The following is an 18,755-nucleotide window of genomic DNA, read 5'->3' as shown; positions in this document are numbered from 1 at the left end:
GACACCCAGGTGGCCCTTCCTGCTTGGGTGTGTCTGTGCTGCTGTGAAACTTCCTGCCTGCCTTGAAGGGCAGAGTTTATTTACCCACAGTGTTTGTTTTAAGCACTCAGCTCTCCCACCAGGGGAACAGTATCAGGAAATAGTTTGCTAAATATACTTTTCCTATTCCCCTTCCCTCTGTACCACTCTGTACATGTCATTATGTGGTCTCTGCGGTCGGGTTTATTTTGAGATGACGATGGTGGCACTGTCTGGAGGCCCGGCCTTCCCTTCCCAAATCCTGCTTTCCCCCAGCTCAGTGCAGGCTCAGTGGGATGCTGGAACCTGGTCTGCACTGGCTACACCGAGTGTAATTCAGGGGGTAGGAGCAGAGCCACAAAACTGCCAGGATGTGACTGTTGAGGAATACAAGACTGGGAAGTTTCCTCAACATGACTGTGGGACTCAAAGATGCCACCCTGGCTGCTTGATATGTGTTTGTATGTGGGGTAGTGTTGAACCAAAACAAGTTTTATCTTGGGTGTGGTGATTGTCCTCTCAGACTAAACCTTGCACTGATTTTCCTCCCTGTCCCAGTCTTGTCCAGCTGCTTCAGCTCTTGCAAACCTGGCATGAGCTATGTACAAGCTCTTCTACTCCCTGCAGGGAAGAATTCTGCCCAGAATTTCCCCCTGTTTCTGCTTCCCTGGCAGAGCCCTGCCCACTGCTCAGCCGCAGCGTGGGCCAAGGTGGATCAAACCTGCTCAGGGCACTGGTTTTTCCCCCCAGCACCTTTCCACAGGGTTAGTTCCATCCTGTGTCCTGGGAACAACTGTTTTCTTTACAAACCCACCAGCAGAAGCATCTTGCCATTTTCTGGAAGTTCCAGAGCCAAAGCCATCCCCTGGGAGCACTGGAGCAGAGCAGAGGTCCGTGGTGCTCGCTGGCAGCAGATGCTTGTGTGGGAGTGAGAAACAGGCAGGTAAAAGCTCTTCCTTACCCTGCTCAGCCTCCCATGCTGTCGGCTGGGAGTTTTCCTGCCTTGGGAGTGATTCCATCAGCCTCAGTGGGATTCTCCTGTGTATTTATTTGCCTTTCCCACCTATCCTCAATGACAGTGTTACCAAGGCAGGAGCCCTTACACAGCTCTGCTGCTGAACTCTCACCAGGTACCTGGGAAGCTCCTTGTATTTCCCTTGCAGTGCTTTTCCCTCTTACTCTTGGCTGGGAAAACCTCTGTTGCCCGGCAAGCATTTGTTTGGTTCATTTTTCCTCTTTTCCCTGTGGTGTGTATATCCCAGCCTGTTCTATAGAGCACCAACTACTCCAGCCCTGCTCCAGATTGATTTCCTTGGGCCACTTCCAGTGGCAAACACTGTTATTGTCCGAGTCTGTTACTAATTAAGTTGTTTTCACAACACCGCTGACTGAAGATGGGGTTTATCACTCTTCCAGGTGGCTGAGGCCAAGCACAAAGGAGCAGAATTCAAAAGTATCCAGGAAATCTTGGCACTAGGCGCCTCAGTTTTCTCCTGGGACTTTGTCCATAGGTACTGTGAAATTACGGATTCCAGCATGGAAATATGACTGTGCTGCCTCCACAGCTCGGAGGGAGTGACTCAAGTGTCCAGGAAACGAGCTCACAAATAGTCACCACCAATGAGGCAACAATACCCCCGGACTGAAGAACTGCTTTGGGACAGGTGGCAAGTTAGAAAGGGAAGTTTATAAAAGGATAAATTTTCCCTTACATGATCTCGCCACCGGAGGCAGCTGTGCCTGAGGGGGGGTGTCACCCCAGCAGTGAGGATGGTGCTAGAGAAGGAGGGGTTTGTCCGGGAATCACACCCAGCCCACTCCTGGCTCCCAGCTCTGGCACCGGGAAGGCTCCCACGGTCACTTCCTGGTCACTTAAAGCATGTCCAGGGAAGGGAACGGAGCTGGGAAGGGGCTGGAGCAGCAGGAGCAGCTGAGGGAGCTGGGGGGGCTCAGCCTGGAGAAAAGGAGGCTCAGGGGGGACCTTCTGGCTCTGCAACCCCCTGACAGGAGGGGGGAGTCGGGGGGTGTCGGGCTCTGCTCCCAGGGAACAAGGGACAGGAGGAGAGGGAACGGCCTCAAGCTGTGCCAGGGGAGGTTTTTAGGTTGGATATCAGGGAAAATTTCTTCCTGGAAAGGGTGGTCAGGCACTGGCAGGGGCTGCCCAGGGAGGTCATGGAGTCCCCATCCCTGGAGGTGTCCCAGGAATGACTGGACGTGGCACTCAGTGCTCTGGGCTGGGGGACAAGGAGGGGATCGGGCACAGGGTGGGCTCGGTGACCTCAGCGCCCTTTTCCAACCCGAACCATTCCATGACCCTCCACCTGAGCCGGGTCCCCCCGGGCCCCGTGAGCCCCTGCTGTGGTGTCGGCTCCCCTTCCCCGTCCCTGCCCGGTGAGGTGCTCCCGGGGCGGCCCCACGGCCGGGGGTGCCCCCCTTACTCCCCTCCCTCCCCGCTCAGCCCCGGCTCGGCCCTTCCTCCCGGCCCCGTGACGTCACACCCGCTCTGACGTCACTCGCCCGCCGCTGCCGCGTTCCGCTCGGCGGACTCCGCCTTCCCGGCGTGCCCCGCGCGCCGCCGCGCCCGAGCCTCCACCTCCCGGCACACCCCGCGCGCGGGGCCCGGCGGCGGGCGCTGCGCGGGCGGCGCAAGGCACGCCGGGAGTTGTAGGCGGCGCGGGGGCGGCGGGGCGAGGCGGGCGGGCGGGGCCCCGGCGGCGGCCTCGGGCCTCGGGTCTGGTGCGTGAGGGGAGCGGAGCGGCGGGAGCGGCACCGCAGCTGCACGGCCTCGGCCCGGCCCCGCGCAGCCATGTCGGGGCTCCTGGGGAAGCTGTTCGGGACGGGCGCCGGCGGGAAGGGCGGCGGGAAGGGCCCTTCCCCGCAGGAGGCGATCCAGCGACTCCGCGACACGGAGGAGATGCTGAGCAAGAAGCAGGAGTTCCTGGAGAAGAAGATCGAGCAGGAGCTGGCGGCCGCCCGCAAGCACGGCACCAAGAACAAGCGCGGTGAGCGGGGGGGGCTGCGCCGGGCCGGGCCGGAGCTGGGCAACAGGTCGGGAGGGCCGGGGCGGGGCCTGCACGGCACAGACACCGCCGGGCTTCCCACCGCACTGCCTTTATTTCCTACCCCGGTGCCTTTATTTCCCACCCTAATGCCTTTATTTCCCACTCCAGGGCCTTTATTTTCTCCCCTGATACTTTTATTTCCTACTTGGGTGCCTTTATTTTCTCCCCTAATATCTTTATTTTCTGTCCTAGGACCTTTTTTCCCTACCCTAGTGCCCTTGTTTTTTACCCTAATGTCTCTGTTTCCTACCTCTTACCTTTGTTTTTCAGCTTATTACCATTATTTTACAGGTCATTTCCCCCTCCCGGGGCTGTCCCGCCCCTCCCCGCGGGGTTTGTGCCGGGGTTGTCCCCACTGGGGAAGGGGGGAGGACACCTCCCCTTTCCCCCTGGGGATGTCCCGTGTGGCTGTCGCGTCACTCCCTCGTGATTCTGAGGTCAGAACAGTGCCCGGCCCCTCTGTGGTGTTCCCTTCCCGTCCCATGTGCGCCTCACTTCGGGGAGAGAGCAGGGAAATATACTGGAAAAACAGGGCATCGCCTGGGAATCAGGCCCTGATTTACCATGGTGGTGTTTTTTTAATTCTAACAGACAAAACTCTCCACCAAATCCCTGCTTAAGTGTGAGAGTTTGGTTAAATATATGTGTTCGCTGTTGTCAGCTTTTACCAAAAGTTCTGAGTGTGTTGGGGGGGCCAGTTGTGGCTTTAACCTGCACGTTACTATTTGTTGTCCACAGGATGAAAAGCTGCCAGATTTAGTCACCATTGAAAGGGTTTCTTGAAAACGGGGAAGTTAATATTCCCTCTTCTGAGAAGAACTTGGGTTGGGCTTGTACTTTGTTTTGTCTTGTGTTCTCATGGAAATGTTCATTCCTTTGAAAACAGCGTGTGTTTGGGGTTTATCCCCACCCCTCCACCCACTCCAGGCAGCTCTTCCACACACACTCCTGAAGTTTATAAATGGATGTTGGGAGCTGGCGTTTCCCTGGGCAGGTCTGGCTGTCTTTCAGGCCGTGCTCGATGTGTCTGTCAGCCTGGAGATAAGGGAGTTGTCCTGTTACCTATTCCAGTGCTCTCAAAACAAGCTTCTTGCTTGTTTTTACCACTAAAAGCCACGTTTTCAGGGAAGCACATCCTGATTTCTGTGTGGACGTGTCCCTTTCTGTGCCGTGTTGGAGGAGGAGGGGCTCTGCCTGTGGCACAGGGAGCTGCAAACACAACTAGCAAGGGTTAATTTACAGCAATTACCCATAAGAGTTTCTGTTTTATGTCACTGCTTCAGAGCCTCAGACTCCAGGACATGGTGCTCCCTCGGGGTTTCTCCCTTCCCTGTGTGTGACAGCACACGATTTGAAGATGTGGCCCAGGGGTTTGCTGAAAGACCTCAGCAGAGCCTGACTTTAGGCTTAGCCAAGTCACTTCTAAACCAAACTTATTGCAACAGTTCTAATAAGTGAGTTCCTGCTGTGTTTTTTGGCCTAGTTTGGTAGTGAGCTTAAAAGGAGAAGTAAAATTTATCTTTTTCTAACTCTCCTCATCTTCTGCAGTTTCTTCACCTTCTGGCTCACGCTGGTCCTGTTTAACTTCCTGATTTCTCTTTTTGCTGTTTTCTGCTCAGGTCTTTGTCTCCACTGTAATGCCATCCCTCCCTCTCTGCTGCCCTTCAGAACTTAGGGGAGGGGAGGGATTAAATTTCCTTGGAGGTGGAGGAAGGAGAAAAACCTGCCCATTCACCAGCAGGATTGTGGGTCAGACTAATTGAGGGCTTGCAGGAGAACACAATCCTGAGGAGTAATTAAGGAGCTGGGAAAGGGAGAAGGGCTGGGATGGTTTTCTGGTGGAAAATGAAACCTCTTTTTTTCCATTTCTGGAAACTGTCCTCATTGGGCTGTTACTAAAGGCAGCTGATTGTCTGTGGCTCGCTGGAAAGTGAGTTCCCCTCAGACACACTGAGGCACTGCTCAGTTATTCTGGGTTCAAGTTGTCAGTCACCAGCTGAGCTGGTGCATTTTTTTTATATCCAGTTGTTTGGATATTTTCCTCTCTGACTTCAGGCTGGTTTATAATCCATAAGCTTTGTGATTTTTATGCAAAACCGCTTTAATCTATAATTTAAGTGAAAATAAATATGTTGGGTTTATATCTAAAAGCCTGTATTTTTAATGGAAATATTTCCATATGGTTGAAATGTTTTAAGTAAAACTAAAAGAAAGCTGATTAACTCGAGGTTTTTGTTGGGGTTTTTGTTTGGTTTTTTTTTTTAATACAACTTGAAGAATCCTTAAGCTTTCTTAGTTCTCTAGTAGATTTAATCTTTCTTAGTAGATTTAATCATTTCACTAGGGAGATCCTCTCTGTCCCTGCTGTTCCTGGAGGATCTCCTGTGGATGGTGCCCCTGTGTGATCCCAGCTGGACAGTTATGCTGATGTTAATGGAAGCTGCTGTGGGAAAGCCAGCAGAGGAATGCACAGTGGGGCAGGGAGCTTACCTGGAAGCTTAAAGCCACCTTGGGAAATCCTGGAATGGTGTTTTTGCTGTCTCAGAGGAAAGCTGGGTGTCTGGCACACTTGGGGTGACAGAGGGAAATGTTCTCTGCTCTCCAGCACACTGGGTGATTGTTTGGGTGCCAAGTGAGCTGCTTTCCAAAGGCTCATTGACTCATTCCTGCAGCACTTCTGAAGTCTAAGGAAGGTTTAAGTCTAAGAAACTTAACAGGCTTCTGGTTCCTGTGCCTGCCCTAAGTATGTGCAGGGTTTTGTTCATTCATGAACTTATAATTAGATGTGTGTATTTTTCATAATCTGCATTTAGGGTATCCAAGCTGTATAATCAGACAGCTCATGACTAGAAGTTATAGTAAGTAACTTTCTGGTATAAATTTCTTTAGTCTGTGTTGTTTCTTGCCATGGGAAGCTTTCAGCTTCTATCAGAAGTTCTGAGTGTGCTTGGTAGTGATGGCTTTAATGTCCATGTCATTTGCTGTCCATGGTATAAAACACTGCCAGGGAGAAGACTGATCATCATTAGAAGGGTTTCTTGAAAGCAGGCAAGTTAATATTCCCTCCTCTGGGAAGAACTTGGGTTTTATTTATCTGGGCTTTGTTTTGTGTTCTCATGGCAATGTTCCTTCTTTTGAAAACAGTGCTCTGGGGTTTATTCCCACCCCTCCAAGAAGCTCTTCCACACACCATGAATAGTGGACTTACAACTCTCAGGGAATTTCTATAAGTAGCAGCAGTACTGACTAGTTTGGACACTAGTCAGCCAGTATCCTACTGGATTTTAAGTGCCCTGGAAATCAACTTTGCTGTAAGAAAAGCCGAGCACAGCTGTGAGCTGGAGGTCTGGGAGCCCTGTGCTGCTGCTGCAGCCTTTTATTCCGCTCCAGTTTTTCACCATGACATTGTTTCATCCAGGCTGGGATGTTTTCTCAGCCACGCAGGCCTCGTGATGCACTCTAAGCTGCTCCATCTCTGCCAAGGATTCTGCAGTTGTGGAGCTCAGGATGTTCTTTGTGGTTCCTGCTTCCCCGGGGCGGTCACACAAAGCTGAGTTTAGCACGGGAACGCAGAGGAACAATGGGTTAATTCCTTAATCTGTTTACTTCGGGTATAACAATTCCAGAGTCTGTTTCTCCTGGAAAGCCAAAGCTCAGGTTGAGTCTCAGTGATCTCAGAGATCTCATCAGGGAGAGAAAGTTGATGCTGTTTCAGGGTTCTGAGCAGCTCACTCCAGTTTAGATCCCGGGTGAAGGGATCTAAATGGATCTTTATGTGCCTGCCTGCTACTGATTTTACCTTTCTGTTAATGAACATCAGGGCCACAAACAGTGGAATGGGTGAAAAGCTCATATCATGCCAGTGTATATTCAAGCTTTAGCAGGAGACTGATGTTTCATGGATTCTCTCTCAGTTCTGGTTCTGTTAGTGAGGGGTTTTTCTTCTCTGATGCCAAAATTAGTCTGTCACTGTACATAAATATAATGCTGGGTTTTTTTTTTCAGCACTGAGTACACAAAATAGATGCAAACACACTGCTAGATTCCTGCTGTATAATTCAGGCTTTTCCTGGAAAGAGAACACTCCTGTTCCCCACCCTGCACCAAGAGCAAACAAACAAGGAACTTGGGCGGAGGCTGAAGGCAGAAGTCCTAACTTTATGCCCACCTTGGGCTCTCAGTGCTGCCTCAGGTAAGGCAGCTCAGCTGCTGGTGTGATGGAAAGTGAACTGGTTGCCATCCCTTCACCTTTCTTAATCTGTCACATCAGTGTGTTAACCTGGAATGTTGAACTGGGCCTGGCTGATCCCAGTTGAGGTGGCTGCCAGGAGCCGCTGTGCCTTGTCCTGCCTGTTCCTCTGTGCTGGAGTTGGTGTTTGTGTGGGCAGGGCATGAGTTGGATTAGTTTGCTGAGCCAGACAAAACTCAGCTCTTAAAAGATGGAAAAAAAAAAAGCAAAGTTGTTTTCCACACTTAACCACAGAAATGCTGGAGCTGGTGAGAAAGGGAGGCAGGAATGTGACGGAGGAGGAGGGCAGTTCTGCCTCTCCTGGCAACAGTCCCTGCTTCCAGGCACTAAATGTGATAAAATCTGAGGATGACGTGGGCTCTCCCAGCAAGGGGCCAGCGGCTCATTAATTAAGGCATGGAATCATGCCAGCAGGATGGCCTGGACAGCCTTGTTTAGAACACTGAGTGGTTCAGAGTCTGGCACTGAAGGAAGGGAAAGCTGCAGCCTCAGGTCTGGGCACGGGCAAAGACTCAAACAACCTGTGACTGTGTGTGCAAGGCCTCAGACCTTAATGCCTTGCCTTTGAATGTGGTTTAAAGATCCTGCTTGACATTTGGCAGGAGAAGTGACTCGGCTCCCAGAATCAAACCACGAGAACCTGGTTTTGTCTCCATGAATCGTAAGATGCCAGTGTAGGGGGGGCAGAAGTCCTGCAGTATTTCCAGCCCATCTTCAGTCCTTCAGCCTGCCTTTTCTCTGTTTTAAGTCATAGTCTAATGCAAAATCCATGTTTGAGTTCCTGGTGCTTATCCACAACCCAGGGCTTCCGTGCAGGAGTCCTGGCAGCAGCCCTGGCCTGATCCTGCATCTCTGCCGAGGTGGATGGGATGGTCACAAACCACCTGCCTTGGGAAAAGTGTGATAGTTACTCTTTTTAATTAAATCTTTAAAAACAAGAGGAAACTTCTGGTTTGGAATTCTACCCTACCTATGTTTAACTGAGGTTTTCGGAGGCAGACTCTATAGTATAAAACAGTTTGGGAAAGGGGGGGATTCACAATCACTTTTTAAAAAGAGCTTTAAAAGGTGGCATAAACAACACCAAAACCCCCGTGGTTCTGCCAGATGTGTTTTGGTAACTGTATTTGATGCAATACATCCTTCCTCTGTCCCTGTCCTCTGTCAGGCCCTCTGAGGAAGGAAACCTGGCATATTCACAGCCCCTGACTTTGTGTTTAGTTCTTCTCTCTGTATTAAATGTTGAATTCTAGTATCTCATTATGCTCCAGGCCTAGTTACTGAATTCTGCTTCAGGGCTTCTGTTACGACCCACCCCAGAAAAAGGGGAGGGGGGCAACCCAAGTTCTTATCAATAATCCCCTTGGGGTGGATTAGAGTGAAACGACACTGAATAATCAGTGTCTGAAAACATATCTAGGTAGGGTTTATTTTAACAATTTTGTTTTAACAGGTACGTTAGCATTTTGGGTGTTGTCATCTATATTATCAATCATAGGGATGATCCCTGGGGGGAAAATGCATAAGGGAGAGAAAGGAAAGACAGGATAAGGGTAAGGGAGAGTAAGGGAAAGAAAAGCTGAGAGTGGACAGATGTCTATAGTCACCGCCCACGGGGTCCAAGAAGTTATGAGTTATTATACCCATGGCTGGTGTCACGGGCCATGCCTCGAGCCTCCACCCTCTCCCTGGGTCTGCGCAGAGTTTCTGTGTCTGGCCTGGATCCCGCCTTTCAGGATTGGCAGAGGGGGGGATGGGCTTTGATGGGCCATCAGAGGTGTAATGCAACAGTCAAAAGCCTGAAACTCGGCTCTTCCTGCCTTTTCAGGGCTTGACACCTTCAGCCCCGGAGGGAGGGATGGGCCCAACTGCCCATCAGAGGTATAATGCAAAAGTCCTGCAGAAGCCTGCAAAAGTCCCTTGGCAATCCTAGAATGCATAAATCATTAACCATTTCAGCCCCTGACAGCTTCTCAGCTAGTTCAAAAACTAAAATTTGCAGGTGATGCAAATTGCTTATTTGATTTAACCCTCTTTTACGTAGATTTGTGCAGGAAACTGCCAGGTCAGGATTATAGTGAGTTGTGGAGTGTTTATCTGGACTGGGATATTGTTGGGCTTTGCACTTGTATCATTCAGGCCTCTCTGTCAATCCCTCTCTGCTTGTTCTGGCTGGATTCTGATAAGTTCCTGTACTTGAACATCCTGGGGGCTGTGCAGGAGCATCCCAGCTGGACTTCTGGGATGCTGGGAATGGCCAGGACCTGTGCTCTGTGGTCTGATTTTGGCAGCTTTTTGCTGCCCCCTGTGAAATCCCCATTTGTTTTGAAAAAACCCCAAAGTTCACAGAAATGCCCTTTTTTTTTTTTTTGGGGGGGGGGGGGGGGGCGGGTGGTGCTGCTTGTTCCAGGGACTTTGCATGGGATGTGGTGTGAGCAGGAAGGATGAGGCTGGACCTTTTGCAGCCAGCAAAGTGTGAGTGGGGTGTAAAGTAAAATCTTGGTTTACTTACAGCACTTAGAAATGGGTGACTTTTGCCAAACTGAAATTTGGAGCAGCCCGTGGGCCTGACTGTCCATGAAGTTTGCAGACGAGTGTCCAGCAAACTGGAACTCCTGGCACAGAGTGCCTGTAACAAAAAGGATGCAGTTGGAGAATCCTAGATAGGCCACACCTCAGATGTTGACAGACCTTTGCCTTTCCCTCAGACAGTCCAAGGCCACAGCACAGAGCTGGTGATAAGGAGGTTAGTGCTGCTTGGAATCATCCTGGGTGAGGATACAGTTGCTGAAGATAGGGCTGGAGCTGCTCTGCTCTGGAGCCAGGCTGGGAGAGCTGGGGGTGCTCACCTGGAGAAGGTTCCAGGGAGAACTGAGAGCCCCTTCCAGGGCCTAAAGGGGCTCCAGGAGAGCTGGAGGGACTGGGGACAAGGGATGGAGGGACAGGACAAGGGGGGAATGGCATCCTACTGCCAGAGGGCAGGATAGATGGGATATTGGGAAGAAATCCTTCCCTGGGAGGGTGGGGAGGCCCTGGCACAGGTTGCCCAGAGAAGCTGTGGCTGCCCCATCCCTGGAAGTGTCCCAGGCCAGGTTGGACGGGGCTTGGAGCAACCTGGGCTGGTGGAAGGTGTCCCTGCCCAGGGCAGGGGGTGGAATGAGATGACCTTGAGGGTCCCTTCGAACCCAACCCATTCCATGATTCCATGTGGCCTGACTGCAGGTGAGGAACCTTCCTCATGGCCAGTACTGAGGGCAGTGCAGTGGCCACAGCGACCCAGCACTGCTGGGAACACGGCAGAGCAGGAGAAGCTCAGTGCCAGGCTGGGGCACAGGCAACAACACTTCTGCCCACCATGGCCTTCCAGCTGGAAGCCTAGGTGGAAAAGGTCTGCTGTGGCTTTCTCCAGGTTCATTGTTAAACAACTTAAAACACTTAAAGTGAAGCCTATAATATTTCATATTATATTATTACATTTATATATACCTGCCAATAATATTTTGTAGTAGCTAATACAAGTGTAGGGTCATTGCACAGCCAGCTCTTGTCTTGCAGCTCTCAACTGATCCAGCAGCAAATGATGGGAGGTTGAGGTCCAAATACCCTCTCTCTTACCCATACTGGGATGTGCATGTTGATCCTTGAATACAGCTGGTTCCCTCCTGTGGTGGTGTGGAAGTGTTCCCAAACATCCACACTGTATGTGCTCCTCAGGGCTTGGCAGGATTTTATTCAGATTTAAGGACACTGTGTTTACTTCAGGTGAGTGCACAGAGGTTGCTTTAGATGCAGTGGAACTGAAACAAAACATGAATTCCAGGGCGACAGGAACATCAGCTGCTGGTATCCAGAAACCTGGAGGTGATTTTTGTTAGTTATGAAATAAAACAAGTTGATATAAAGCAAACTTCATAATGGACCCCCCCCCCCCCCCCCCCCCCCAGTAATACAGTTTGTTTTATTTAGTTCATAACTTTTGGCTCTCTAAGGGTTTGTGTTTTCAGCTTTCCCCCCCTTGTCGTCAGTGTTGGAAACTCAGCATTCAAGAAGAAAGTGATTTTTCACGTCTCAAAATAGCCTGACTTCACCAGATAAGATGTTAAGAGAAATGCTAAATATTATGACAGCCTCCAAGAAATTCTTAGACTTGGCAGTGCTCTAATAATTATGGTCCAGAGCTGGAAAATGCAGGATAGATTCCCAGGCAGCCACTGGTTTCACTCCCCAGGAAGAGAAGCTCTTCAAACGGGCCCCTTCGGGGTAGGATCTTCTGAATTTAGTAGCTTAATCAAAATAATATTGTTCAGTGTAGGGAATTGGGTTGTTTGGGATTTCTTCCTGTGAGAAAACAACATTTTGAGACACTTAAGAAGAGGCACTTGTGTTCTTGCAAAGCTGAACCTCTACGTGATGCATTTCTGGCAGGGATTCAGAGGAAGATTATAAGTTTTCACTGGCATTTTCTTTAACAAGGTACCTTCAGCAATCAGAAAATAAAGAAGAAATCCCATAAATATTTGCAGGCTGTGAGAATCCCAAGGAGTCTTTCCTCATCCTAAAAGTTTCAACTTTGGTTGAAATCTGAATAATTATCTCATTTCACATCAGAGTTTTATACATCTATCAAAGAAGGTGCAGAGTTTTAACAGCAGAGTTACAGGGCTTATTCTAAGAGAGCATAATTTACCCCAGCAACCCTAGAAAATGGTTTTATTTGGGAAGGACAAATGTGTTTTGGTTAGATCAGCTTTGGAGATGCCTTGCAATCCCCTGCCATCATCCAGGGACACGCAGGACTGCAAGGAATGAAAACTGGAAATTGAGAAATACAGCTTTGCTTCCAGAGGGTGGATCAGATTTCAAGTAATCATTTGAAGCATTAGGCCTGGATGTTTTTGGCTGATCCAGCATTTCTTAGCCTCATTCCAGCTCCTGGGTGGAACAAAGCTGTCTCTGTAACTGGGATTTCTCTTCCCTGCTTTTCTCATTTGAGCTTCAACCCTCACTACAGTTGACTTTTTTTTCTCTTTTCTTTTGGACAGAACTGTCCCAGCCTCACCTAGAGAGTGTTTAACAGAGGATTATTGGCCAGAGGAGCATTGCCTCAATGTTCAAGGGACAGAGGATTCCAATTCCAAGGCTGAAGGCTGGTTTGCCTTCTGGACCACCCAGCTCTGAGCTGTGGATGTGGAATAACATCTGCAATCCCTGGGATCCTGGTGATCCCAGCCCTGAGCAGGGCCAGTGCTGGGGTGGTGCTTCCTCTTGTGTTTGGGTGTTCTGCATCACAGCCCTCATTGCTGCTCTACAGATGCTTTTTTATTTCCTTTTTTTTCCCCTCCTTTTTATATTTATAGATTTTTAGACCAGGAATGTTTATTGTTTTGTTGCACAACAGACTAACTATCCTGGCGCTGCTTTGCTCAAGAGGAAATTGTAATCTTGTGTTTTAAATACAGATAGGACAGAAACCTTCCTGTGTTTTCTGTCTGGGTTTGGGTGTTTTGCTGGAGTAGTTTTAATGAGTCACTTCATCTCTGAGCTGGGAACAGTTGCTTTCCTTTGGAGGAGTGGGTTTGGGAACTTTATTGGAGGTTTAAGAAACACATAGAAAGACCAGGGGAGGACCAAGCCTGGACTCTGCCCACGATTCCCTGCTTTTGTATTGAACCACCATGAACATTCCTCAGCTGCTCAGCAGTTCCTGGAGCTGTCAAACCCCTGCAGGAAGATATTTATTCAATGGTGTGAAAGAAATTTGGCAAGTCCGTGATGGGTTTGTATCTACCTTTTTACCTGCTCACAGCATTGGAGGATAGTTTGTGAATTGCTTTAAATTCGCTTTTTAGGATTTTTTTGGAGGGCTTTTAGGACAGTTTGCTGGTAGAATGAGAGATGAGCCCTTGCTGCCTAAGATAAAGCTACTCAGTGCAGGCAAGGCAGGCAATTACTCCTCACACCTCCCAGTGTGTTTATCCCGTTTCAAGGACGGTGAGGATGTTGTTCCTGATTAAATCTGCTGCCGAGGCGAGTGCCAGGAAGATGGAATGGGATTTTCAGAAGCAGCAAAAATAATGACACTCCTTTCTGCTGAGCAAATCACAGCTGAATGCACACTGTAATGTGGAAAATGGGCTTCCAGGATGAAGTTGATTATCTCAATCCTGTTTAGTGCCCGGGCTTGCTGCTCGAGGGGCCAAGGGACCCCAATTTGGGAAGCTCCTCTGCAGCTCTCTTGCACTATTCATTATTTTGGTGGGGCTGACATCTGCTGTGTGTTATTTTCTGAGGCTGCTGCAGAACTTTCTCCTCCCATGTTAATGCTGCTGATGTCCTTTTGCAGTGGTGTATCTGCTGCTGCCATTTCTTCTCTTGGTTGCCACCAGGAGCGTAAGAATCAGATGTGAGATGAAGTTATTTTTCCCCTCAGTTGGAGTAATCAGAGCTGTTAACCCCCATGTCTCCCTCTGGAGGAGGAGCCTCTCTGTTTTAGGTGTCAGTGTGATTTTTTTAGCAGGATTTTGCAGAGGCAGGAGACACTGTGACCCACCAGCTGGGACAAATTCCCTGGGATCACCAACACTTGGACCTTGGTGCAGGTGTATGTTTGAATTCAGTGAAACTCTTGAATTGTATTCCCATTTGTTCCCAACTGCTCCCCCTGCTCCTCTCAAGCTGAGCTGTGTTTTATCAGTAAATCTATACTTTCCTACTACTAATAATTGAAAATATTAAACAGAACTCCTGTGTGCACAGAGATGTCCCATTAACTGTGCCTGTCCTACAAGTGTGCAAGCAGTATTTATTTGCAGGAGGGCTGTTGACTTTTAGCAAAACCACTGACATTCAGAGTCGATTTTTCCTCTCTGAATGCAGTACCATGCAGTAAAATGGTATTGTTATTATCCTGCCAGCTTCTTAGCACAGTGAACATTTGTCCCATTTGAGTAACAAACTGCTGCAAATACTGCAAAGGAAATCATAAGACTGACAACAGCTCGTTTAATAATGGTAATTTGCTTTATACACAGGTTGAAATAATTTAAAATACATCCAGTTCTTACAGATAGCATTTCTTGAGGACACAGTGAAATTATCTGGGTGAGCAGTCATGCTTTTCAGACTGATCTGCTGACAGGGGAGGGGAGTCTGGCTGAATGACTCTGCTTTTTTTCATTTGGGAGCGTTCATGAGTCAGGGGAGGTGACTGAAAACCATAACAGGAGCTCCTGAGGGCTGGGTATCCCAGGGAAACCCTGGGCTGAGTCAGGGTTAAAACCTCTTCTGGAATGTCTAGGGGGGATTATTGCAGAATTTCAAAGAAATCGTAAATTAAAATATTATTTCACAGTTCAGTTGAAGACTGGGAATAAAAAAACACAACCAAGGACAAACCACCCCCAAGAAAAAACCCCAAACCAAACCAAAAAGCAGAGGAAGGAATAACTTCAGAATAACTGTTTCTACCTTCAGGAAATTGAAGCAGTAAGTCCAGATCTACCTGGACTTAGCTTCAGTTTTATTCCTGGACTTCCCCTTCTCTCTGGAAGCTGTTGTTTGTGAGCATTTCTGTGTGTAAATGAACTGCAGAGATCAGAGTCTGCTGCTCGTTAGCACTGAGGCATTTTATATGACTTTGCCAATGGAAAAGAGGTCATAAACCTCTGATATAAACCTTAATTCATCAGAGCTCTGTGGTGATATATTTATGAATAAAAATTGGCTCCAACATCCCCGCTGTAGCTGATAATAAAGACAATTAATAGATCAATGTGTCATATGGAGAAGATCATTATGAGACTGCTCACTGTCTCCTAATGGATGGCAGGAGTCTCCCAGGTAGTTTTAAATGTATTAACTTTAACTATAATAATAATATTTATAAAAAACTCTTTTCCCCCCATCTGTACTTTTTTTATGTATTCTTCGAAAACTTTACTAAAATTCAATTAAAGTGCAACTAAACTTTGTTACCTGCTGTTTGTTTTTTAGAGGATCTTTTAAGTGCTTGCAGTTCTTGCTGCACATTGGACTTACAAGCTAAAACACACCTGTTAAGGATGAGGTGTGGGTTGTAAAGGTTGTCTAAAACACTGTTTAGTGGCAGGTTCTTGCTGGTTTGTGAAAACTTGACTGCCAATGGAATGTTCAGATATTTTTGCTGTCTTTGGGTTTGCATTGAGGGTTGCCTGAAATGTTAAATCCCTTCCTAAACCAGCCAGTGATGTGAGCTGGTACTGCTGGGTTAATGTGTCATAGGGATATTCCACAAGTTCTCCCTCCCCAAAGTCAGGGAGCTCTGGGAGGAGGAGTTGGAGGTGTTGCTGGGAGACTTGGCTGCTCGTGGGACCACAAGTGCTGCTCAGGGCTGTTCCCTGTCCCTGCTGTGTGCCTTTCCTGGCAGCCCTCCTTGCTCATCCCTGGAGCTGCAGAGGGTTTCATGGGGAGCAGTTTCCTCCAGCTCTGTGCCATGGGGAGGGACTGTGCCCTGCCCTGGACTCACCACCTGCAGCACACTGGGATTACCAGCTGGGTTTGGGGAATTCATAAATGTAGATGGGATATTTCTGAGCTTTATTCTGTATAAGGGCAGGTATTTCCCTAAGAAATCCATGGTGAGAGCAGGCACCAGTGCCTGTTTGGAGCCCCTGGGTATCAGGCCCTTTGCAGAAGCTGCTGTGACACTGGCCCAGCAATCTCGACATCTTGCATGGCTTTTGACTCCAAGATAAGCAATTTGTCACACTCTTGGAAAGCTTAGATCAGCCCTTTCTAGAGAAATGTGCTTGTGATGTCTCTAGCAACACGTTCTAGGTTGTGAGTGAACTCTGGCTGGCCAGAGAATAAAAGCTTTAAACTTAATATATGGCCACAGGTCCTGCTGAAGCAGTTCCACAGCATTTAAAGCTGGGTATAAATTATGTTGCCTTGACTGTGTTATTATTATCTTGAAAGCAGTAAAGGCATAATTAGGGGTGTGGGGCCTGAGAAGAGCCTCCTCCACGGCTGCCTGATGTGACAGGGCAAGGAGAGGCTCTGTTACACTTTGACTTCACACAAACACATGATTCTTGCATGTGCATAATGCCAGAGGACGCATTTGTAACCCACTGTCTCTGTTTTATGTTTACTTCAAACTCTGGAAACCGGTATTTCCTTGGTCTGAAGGGGTGGGAAGTGTTTCCACACAGTGCCACAAGTCCATGTTAAGTTTAAGGGTGGTGCAGTTCTGGTGCCCCAGTGGTGGGGGTGGGAATGGGAGGGATAGTTACCCACAGCCCTGATAAGAGCTCCTCATCACAGGCTCTTTTCCAATGGTTCTTGCAGTGTCTGCTGTCTGAGCAGCTTGTTTTAAAGTACCTGGCCATGAAATGCAGGCAAACTGTAGTTATCAGAGAAAGCTGTAATGGGGAGCTGTACATAAATTGTAGTACTTTACTTGGGTATTATATGTAATATAATTTGTATAATGGCTGTAAAATCTCTGGTTTTGCCAGTAATTCTCCAGGATGCACAGAATCCTCAGTAAAGAATGTCCTGTTGCTGTCTGTAACTTTCCCAGCATCTGTCACTATATAAACACAGCCATTAACAGTTTTGTTTTCCTAAGAAAACTTTATATATACTTAATTAAATCATTACTGCAAAATTAACCAGCCTAAATATCCCAGTAATGTGTTGCTCATCACTTTATGATCTGGCATGAAGCTGGAATGTTTCAGATATTTGTGTTGTGCCTCATTCTGCAGAGCAAACATTGTCCTTTGAAAACCTACTCCTGTCAAACAAGTGGATGTTGGACTGGCCCCAAACTGGGGAGATTTACTGGTCACTGAAGTGAAAGTCAGTGCAGGGGCTTGGTTTGGGTCCCTGGTTTCTGTTGGAAAAGTTGAGGTGACCTGTGCTTTTGTGGGTTTGATCCCTCCTGCTAAATCAAGCTGGGTTACTTTGTGTGCTTGGCACCCTTGGCTGGGCCTTCCCTTAAAAAGTGCCTTTGTATTCTCTAACACATTTATTGTCTGTAATTGGAAAGTAATCAAACACAGCATGTTTATAACCAGTTGTAGGGCTGGAGCTGTGAGCAGGGCTTCTGGATAGCAGGACTTGGTGTGTGTTGCAGGAACACACTGATCACGTCACCAAGTTATTATCCCTCTGTCGGGAGATAAGGGAAGCTCTCTGTGCTCGGGATTTCCTCCTCCTTGTTTTCTGCTCCCCTCCAGAAATTCTGCTGAGGCTCCAAATAACATCTTTAAAGATTTAAAGCCTTCCTTTGCCCCCATCCGTGGTGTGTGTGACTGAGCTTTTGGGAGGTCTGTGACTGATTTTTAGCAGAACTGATCCTGTAACACGTTAACTGTTTTTTGCTGTGAGACTCAGAGACATTAGAGCCCCGAAGAAATGAAGTCTGTGTGTGTGTAGCTGAGTTCAGAAGCAGAGAGTAAGGCTGTTGGAGCAGCAGCTCGTGCCCAAGTTGAGTTTTTGAAGTATGTATTATATGACCAAGGTTGTCATGCAGAGGACAAGTGTGTTCGTTGCAGGAGGGGAGGTGGAGGTGCCATGAAGGGGAGCTGTTGTCCCTGAGTCCATGTGACACTGGGTGTTTTCTTATCAGCTGGCAGTTCTTGGGCCCTGGTAGGTCTTGTCCACACTATAACAAGGTTATTATAGAATGATCTGGGTTGAAAAGCACCTTAATCATCCAGTTCCACCCCCTGCCATGGGCAGGGACACCTCCCACCTGCCCAGGTTGCTCCAAGCCCCGTCCAGCCTGGCCTTGGACACTTCCAGGGATGGGGCACCTCCCAGCTCTTGTACACCTACAAGTACATGTGGATGTGGTTTGTGTTCACTGTCAGTGTTCCAGGAATGGACACTTGTCTGCCCAGGTGTTTTGGGAAGAGCTGGATGCACTCCTGTCTGGGTGGGTGGGTGGGTGGAGCTGGAGCAGCCTGGCTGTGCAGCAGGTTGGACCAGTCCTCCCACACGGGCTGGTCCCTGTTGGAGGGAGCTCTGTGTTGGTGCTGGCATGGGTGGGCTCCTCTTGCCAGAGCCCACCTTGTACAAGTGCTTACAAACAGCAAATTGCTCAAACCACCATAATCTCTCTCCTTACACCTCTCAGTTCAGGCTGTTGTGTGGACAGTCCCTTCCAGCAGGAGTAATATGAAACACAGATATAAATACTTCTGTAATGTGTATTTAACAGCAGTAAGGGAAAAGCTGAAGGAACATTTGTCTTTGCATTGGAATGAGCTGCTTCTCCCAGCAGCTGCAGCAGCACCACAGCCTCACCTGACAGGAGCTACACCAACAACTCTGCCTTCCTGTGCTGGGGGTGATGGTGAACAAGGGTGTTTTTAGGTGGTTGAGCTTGGATATTGATGGATGTTGGATACTGATGGATGTTGGGTATTGATGGATGT

The 18,755-nt window shown here is 48.4% G+C and overlaps 1 protein-coding gene across 1 annotated transcript in view; it reads left to right on the top strand.

Annotated features, from left to right (window-relative positions):
- Positions 1 to 2,699: 2,699 nt before the first annotated feature.
- Positions 2,700 to 18,755, top strand: part of CHMP4B (charged multivesicular body protein 4B) — a 21,799-nt gene continuing 5,743 nt past the window's right edge. The window contains exon 1 of the mRNA XM_027646033.1: positions 2,700 to 3,020. Coding sequence (XP_027501834.1) covers positions 2,825 to 3,020 — 196 coding nt within the window. The 5' untranslated portion in view covers positions 2,700 to 2,824. The remainder of the gene's footprint in view (positions 3,021 to 18,755) is intronic.

Source organism: Corapipo altera, unplaced genomic scaffold (assembly GCF_003945725.1).
Source record: "Corapipo altera isolate COAL_440 unplaced genomic scaffold, ASM394572v1 64, whole genome shotgun sequence".
Lineage (NCBI taxonomy): Eukaryota > Metazoa > Chordata > Aves > Passeriformes > Pipridae > Corapipo > Corapipo altera.
The sequence above is the reverse complement of the archived record's forward strand: the minus strand, read 5'-3'. Positions and strand labels throughout refer to the sequence as shown.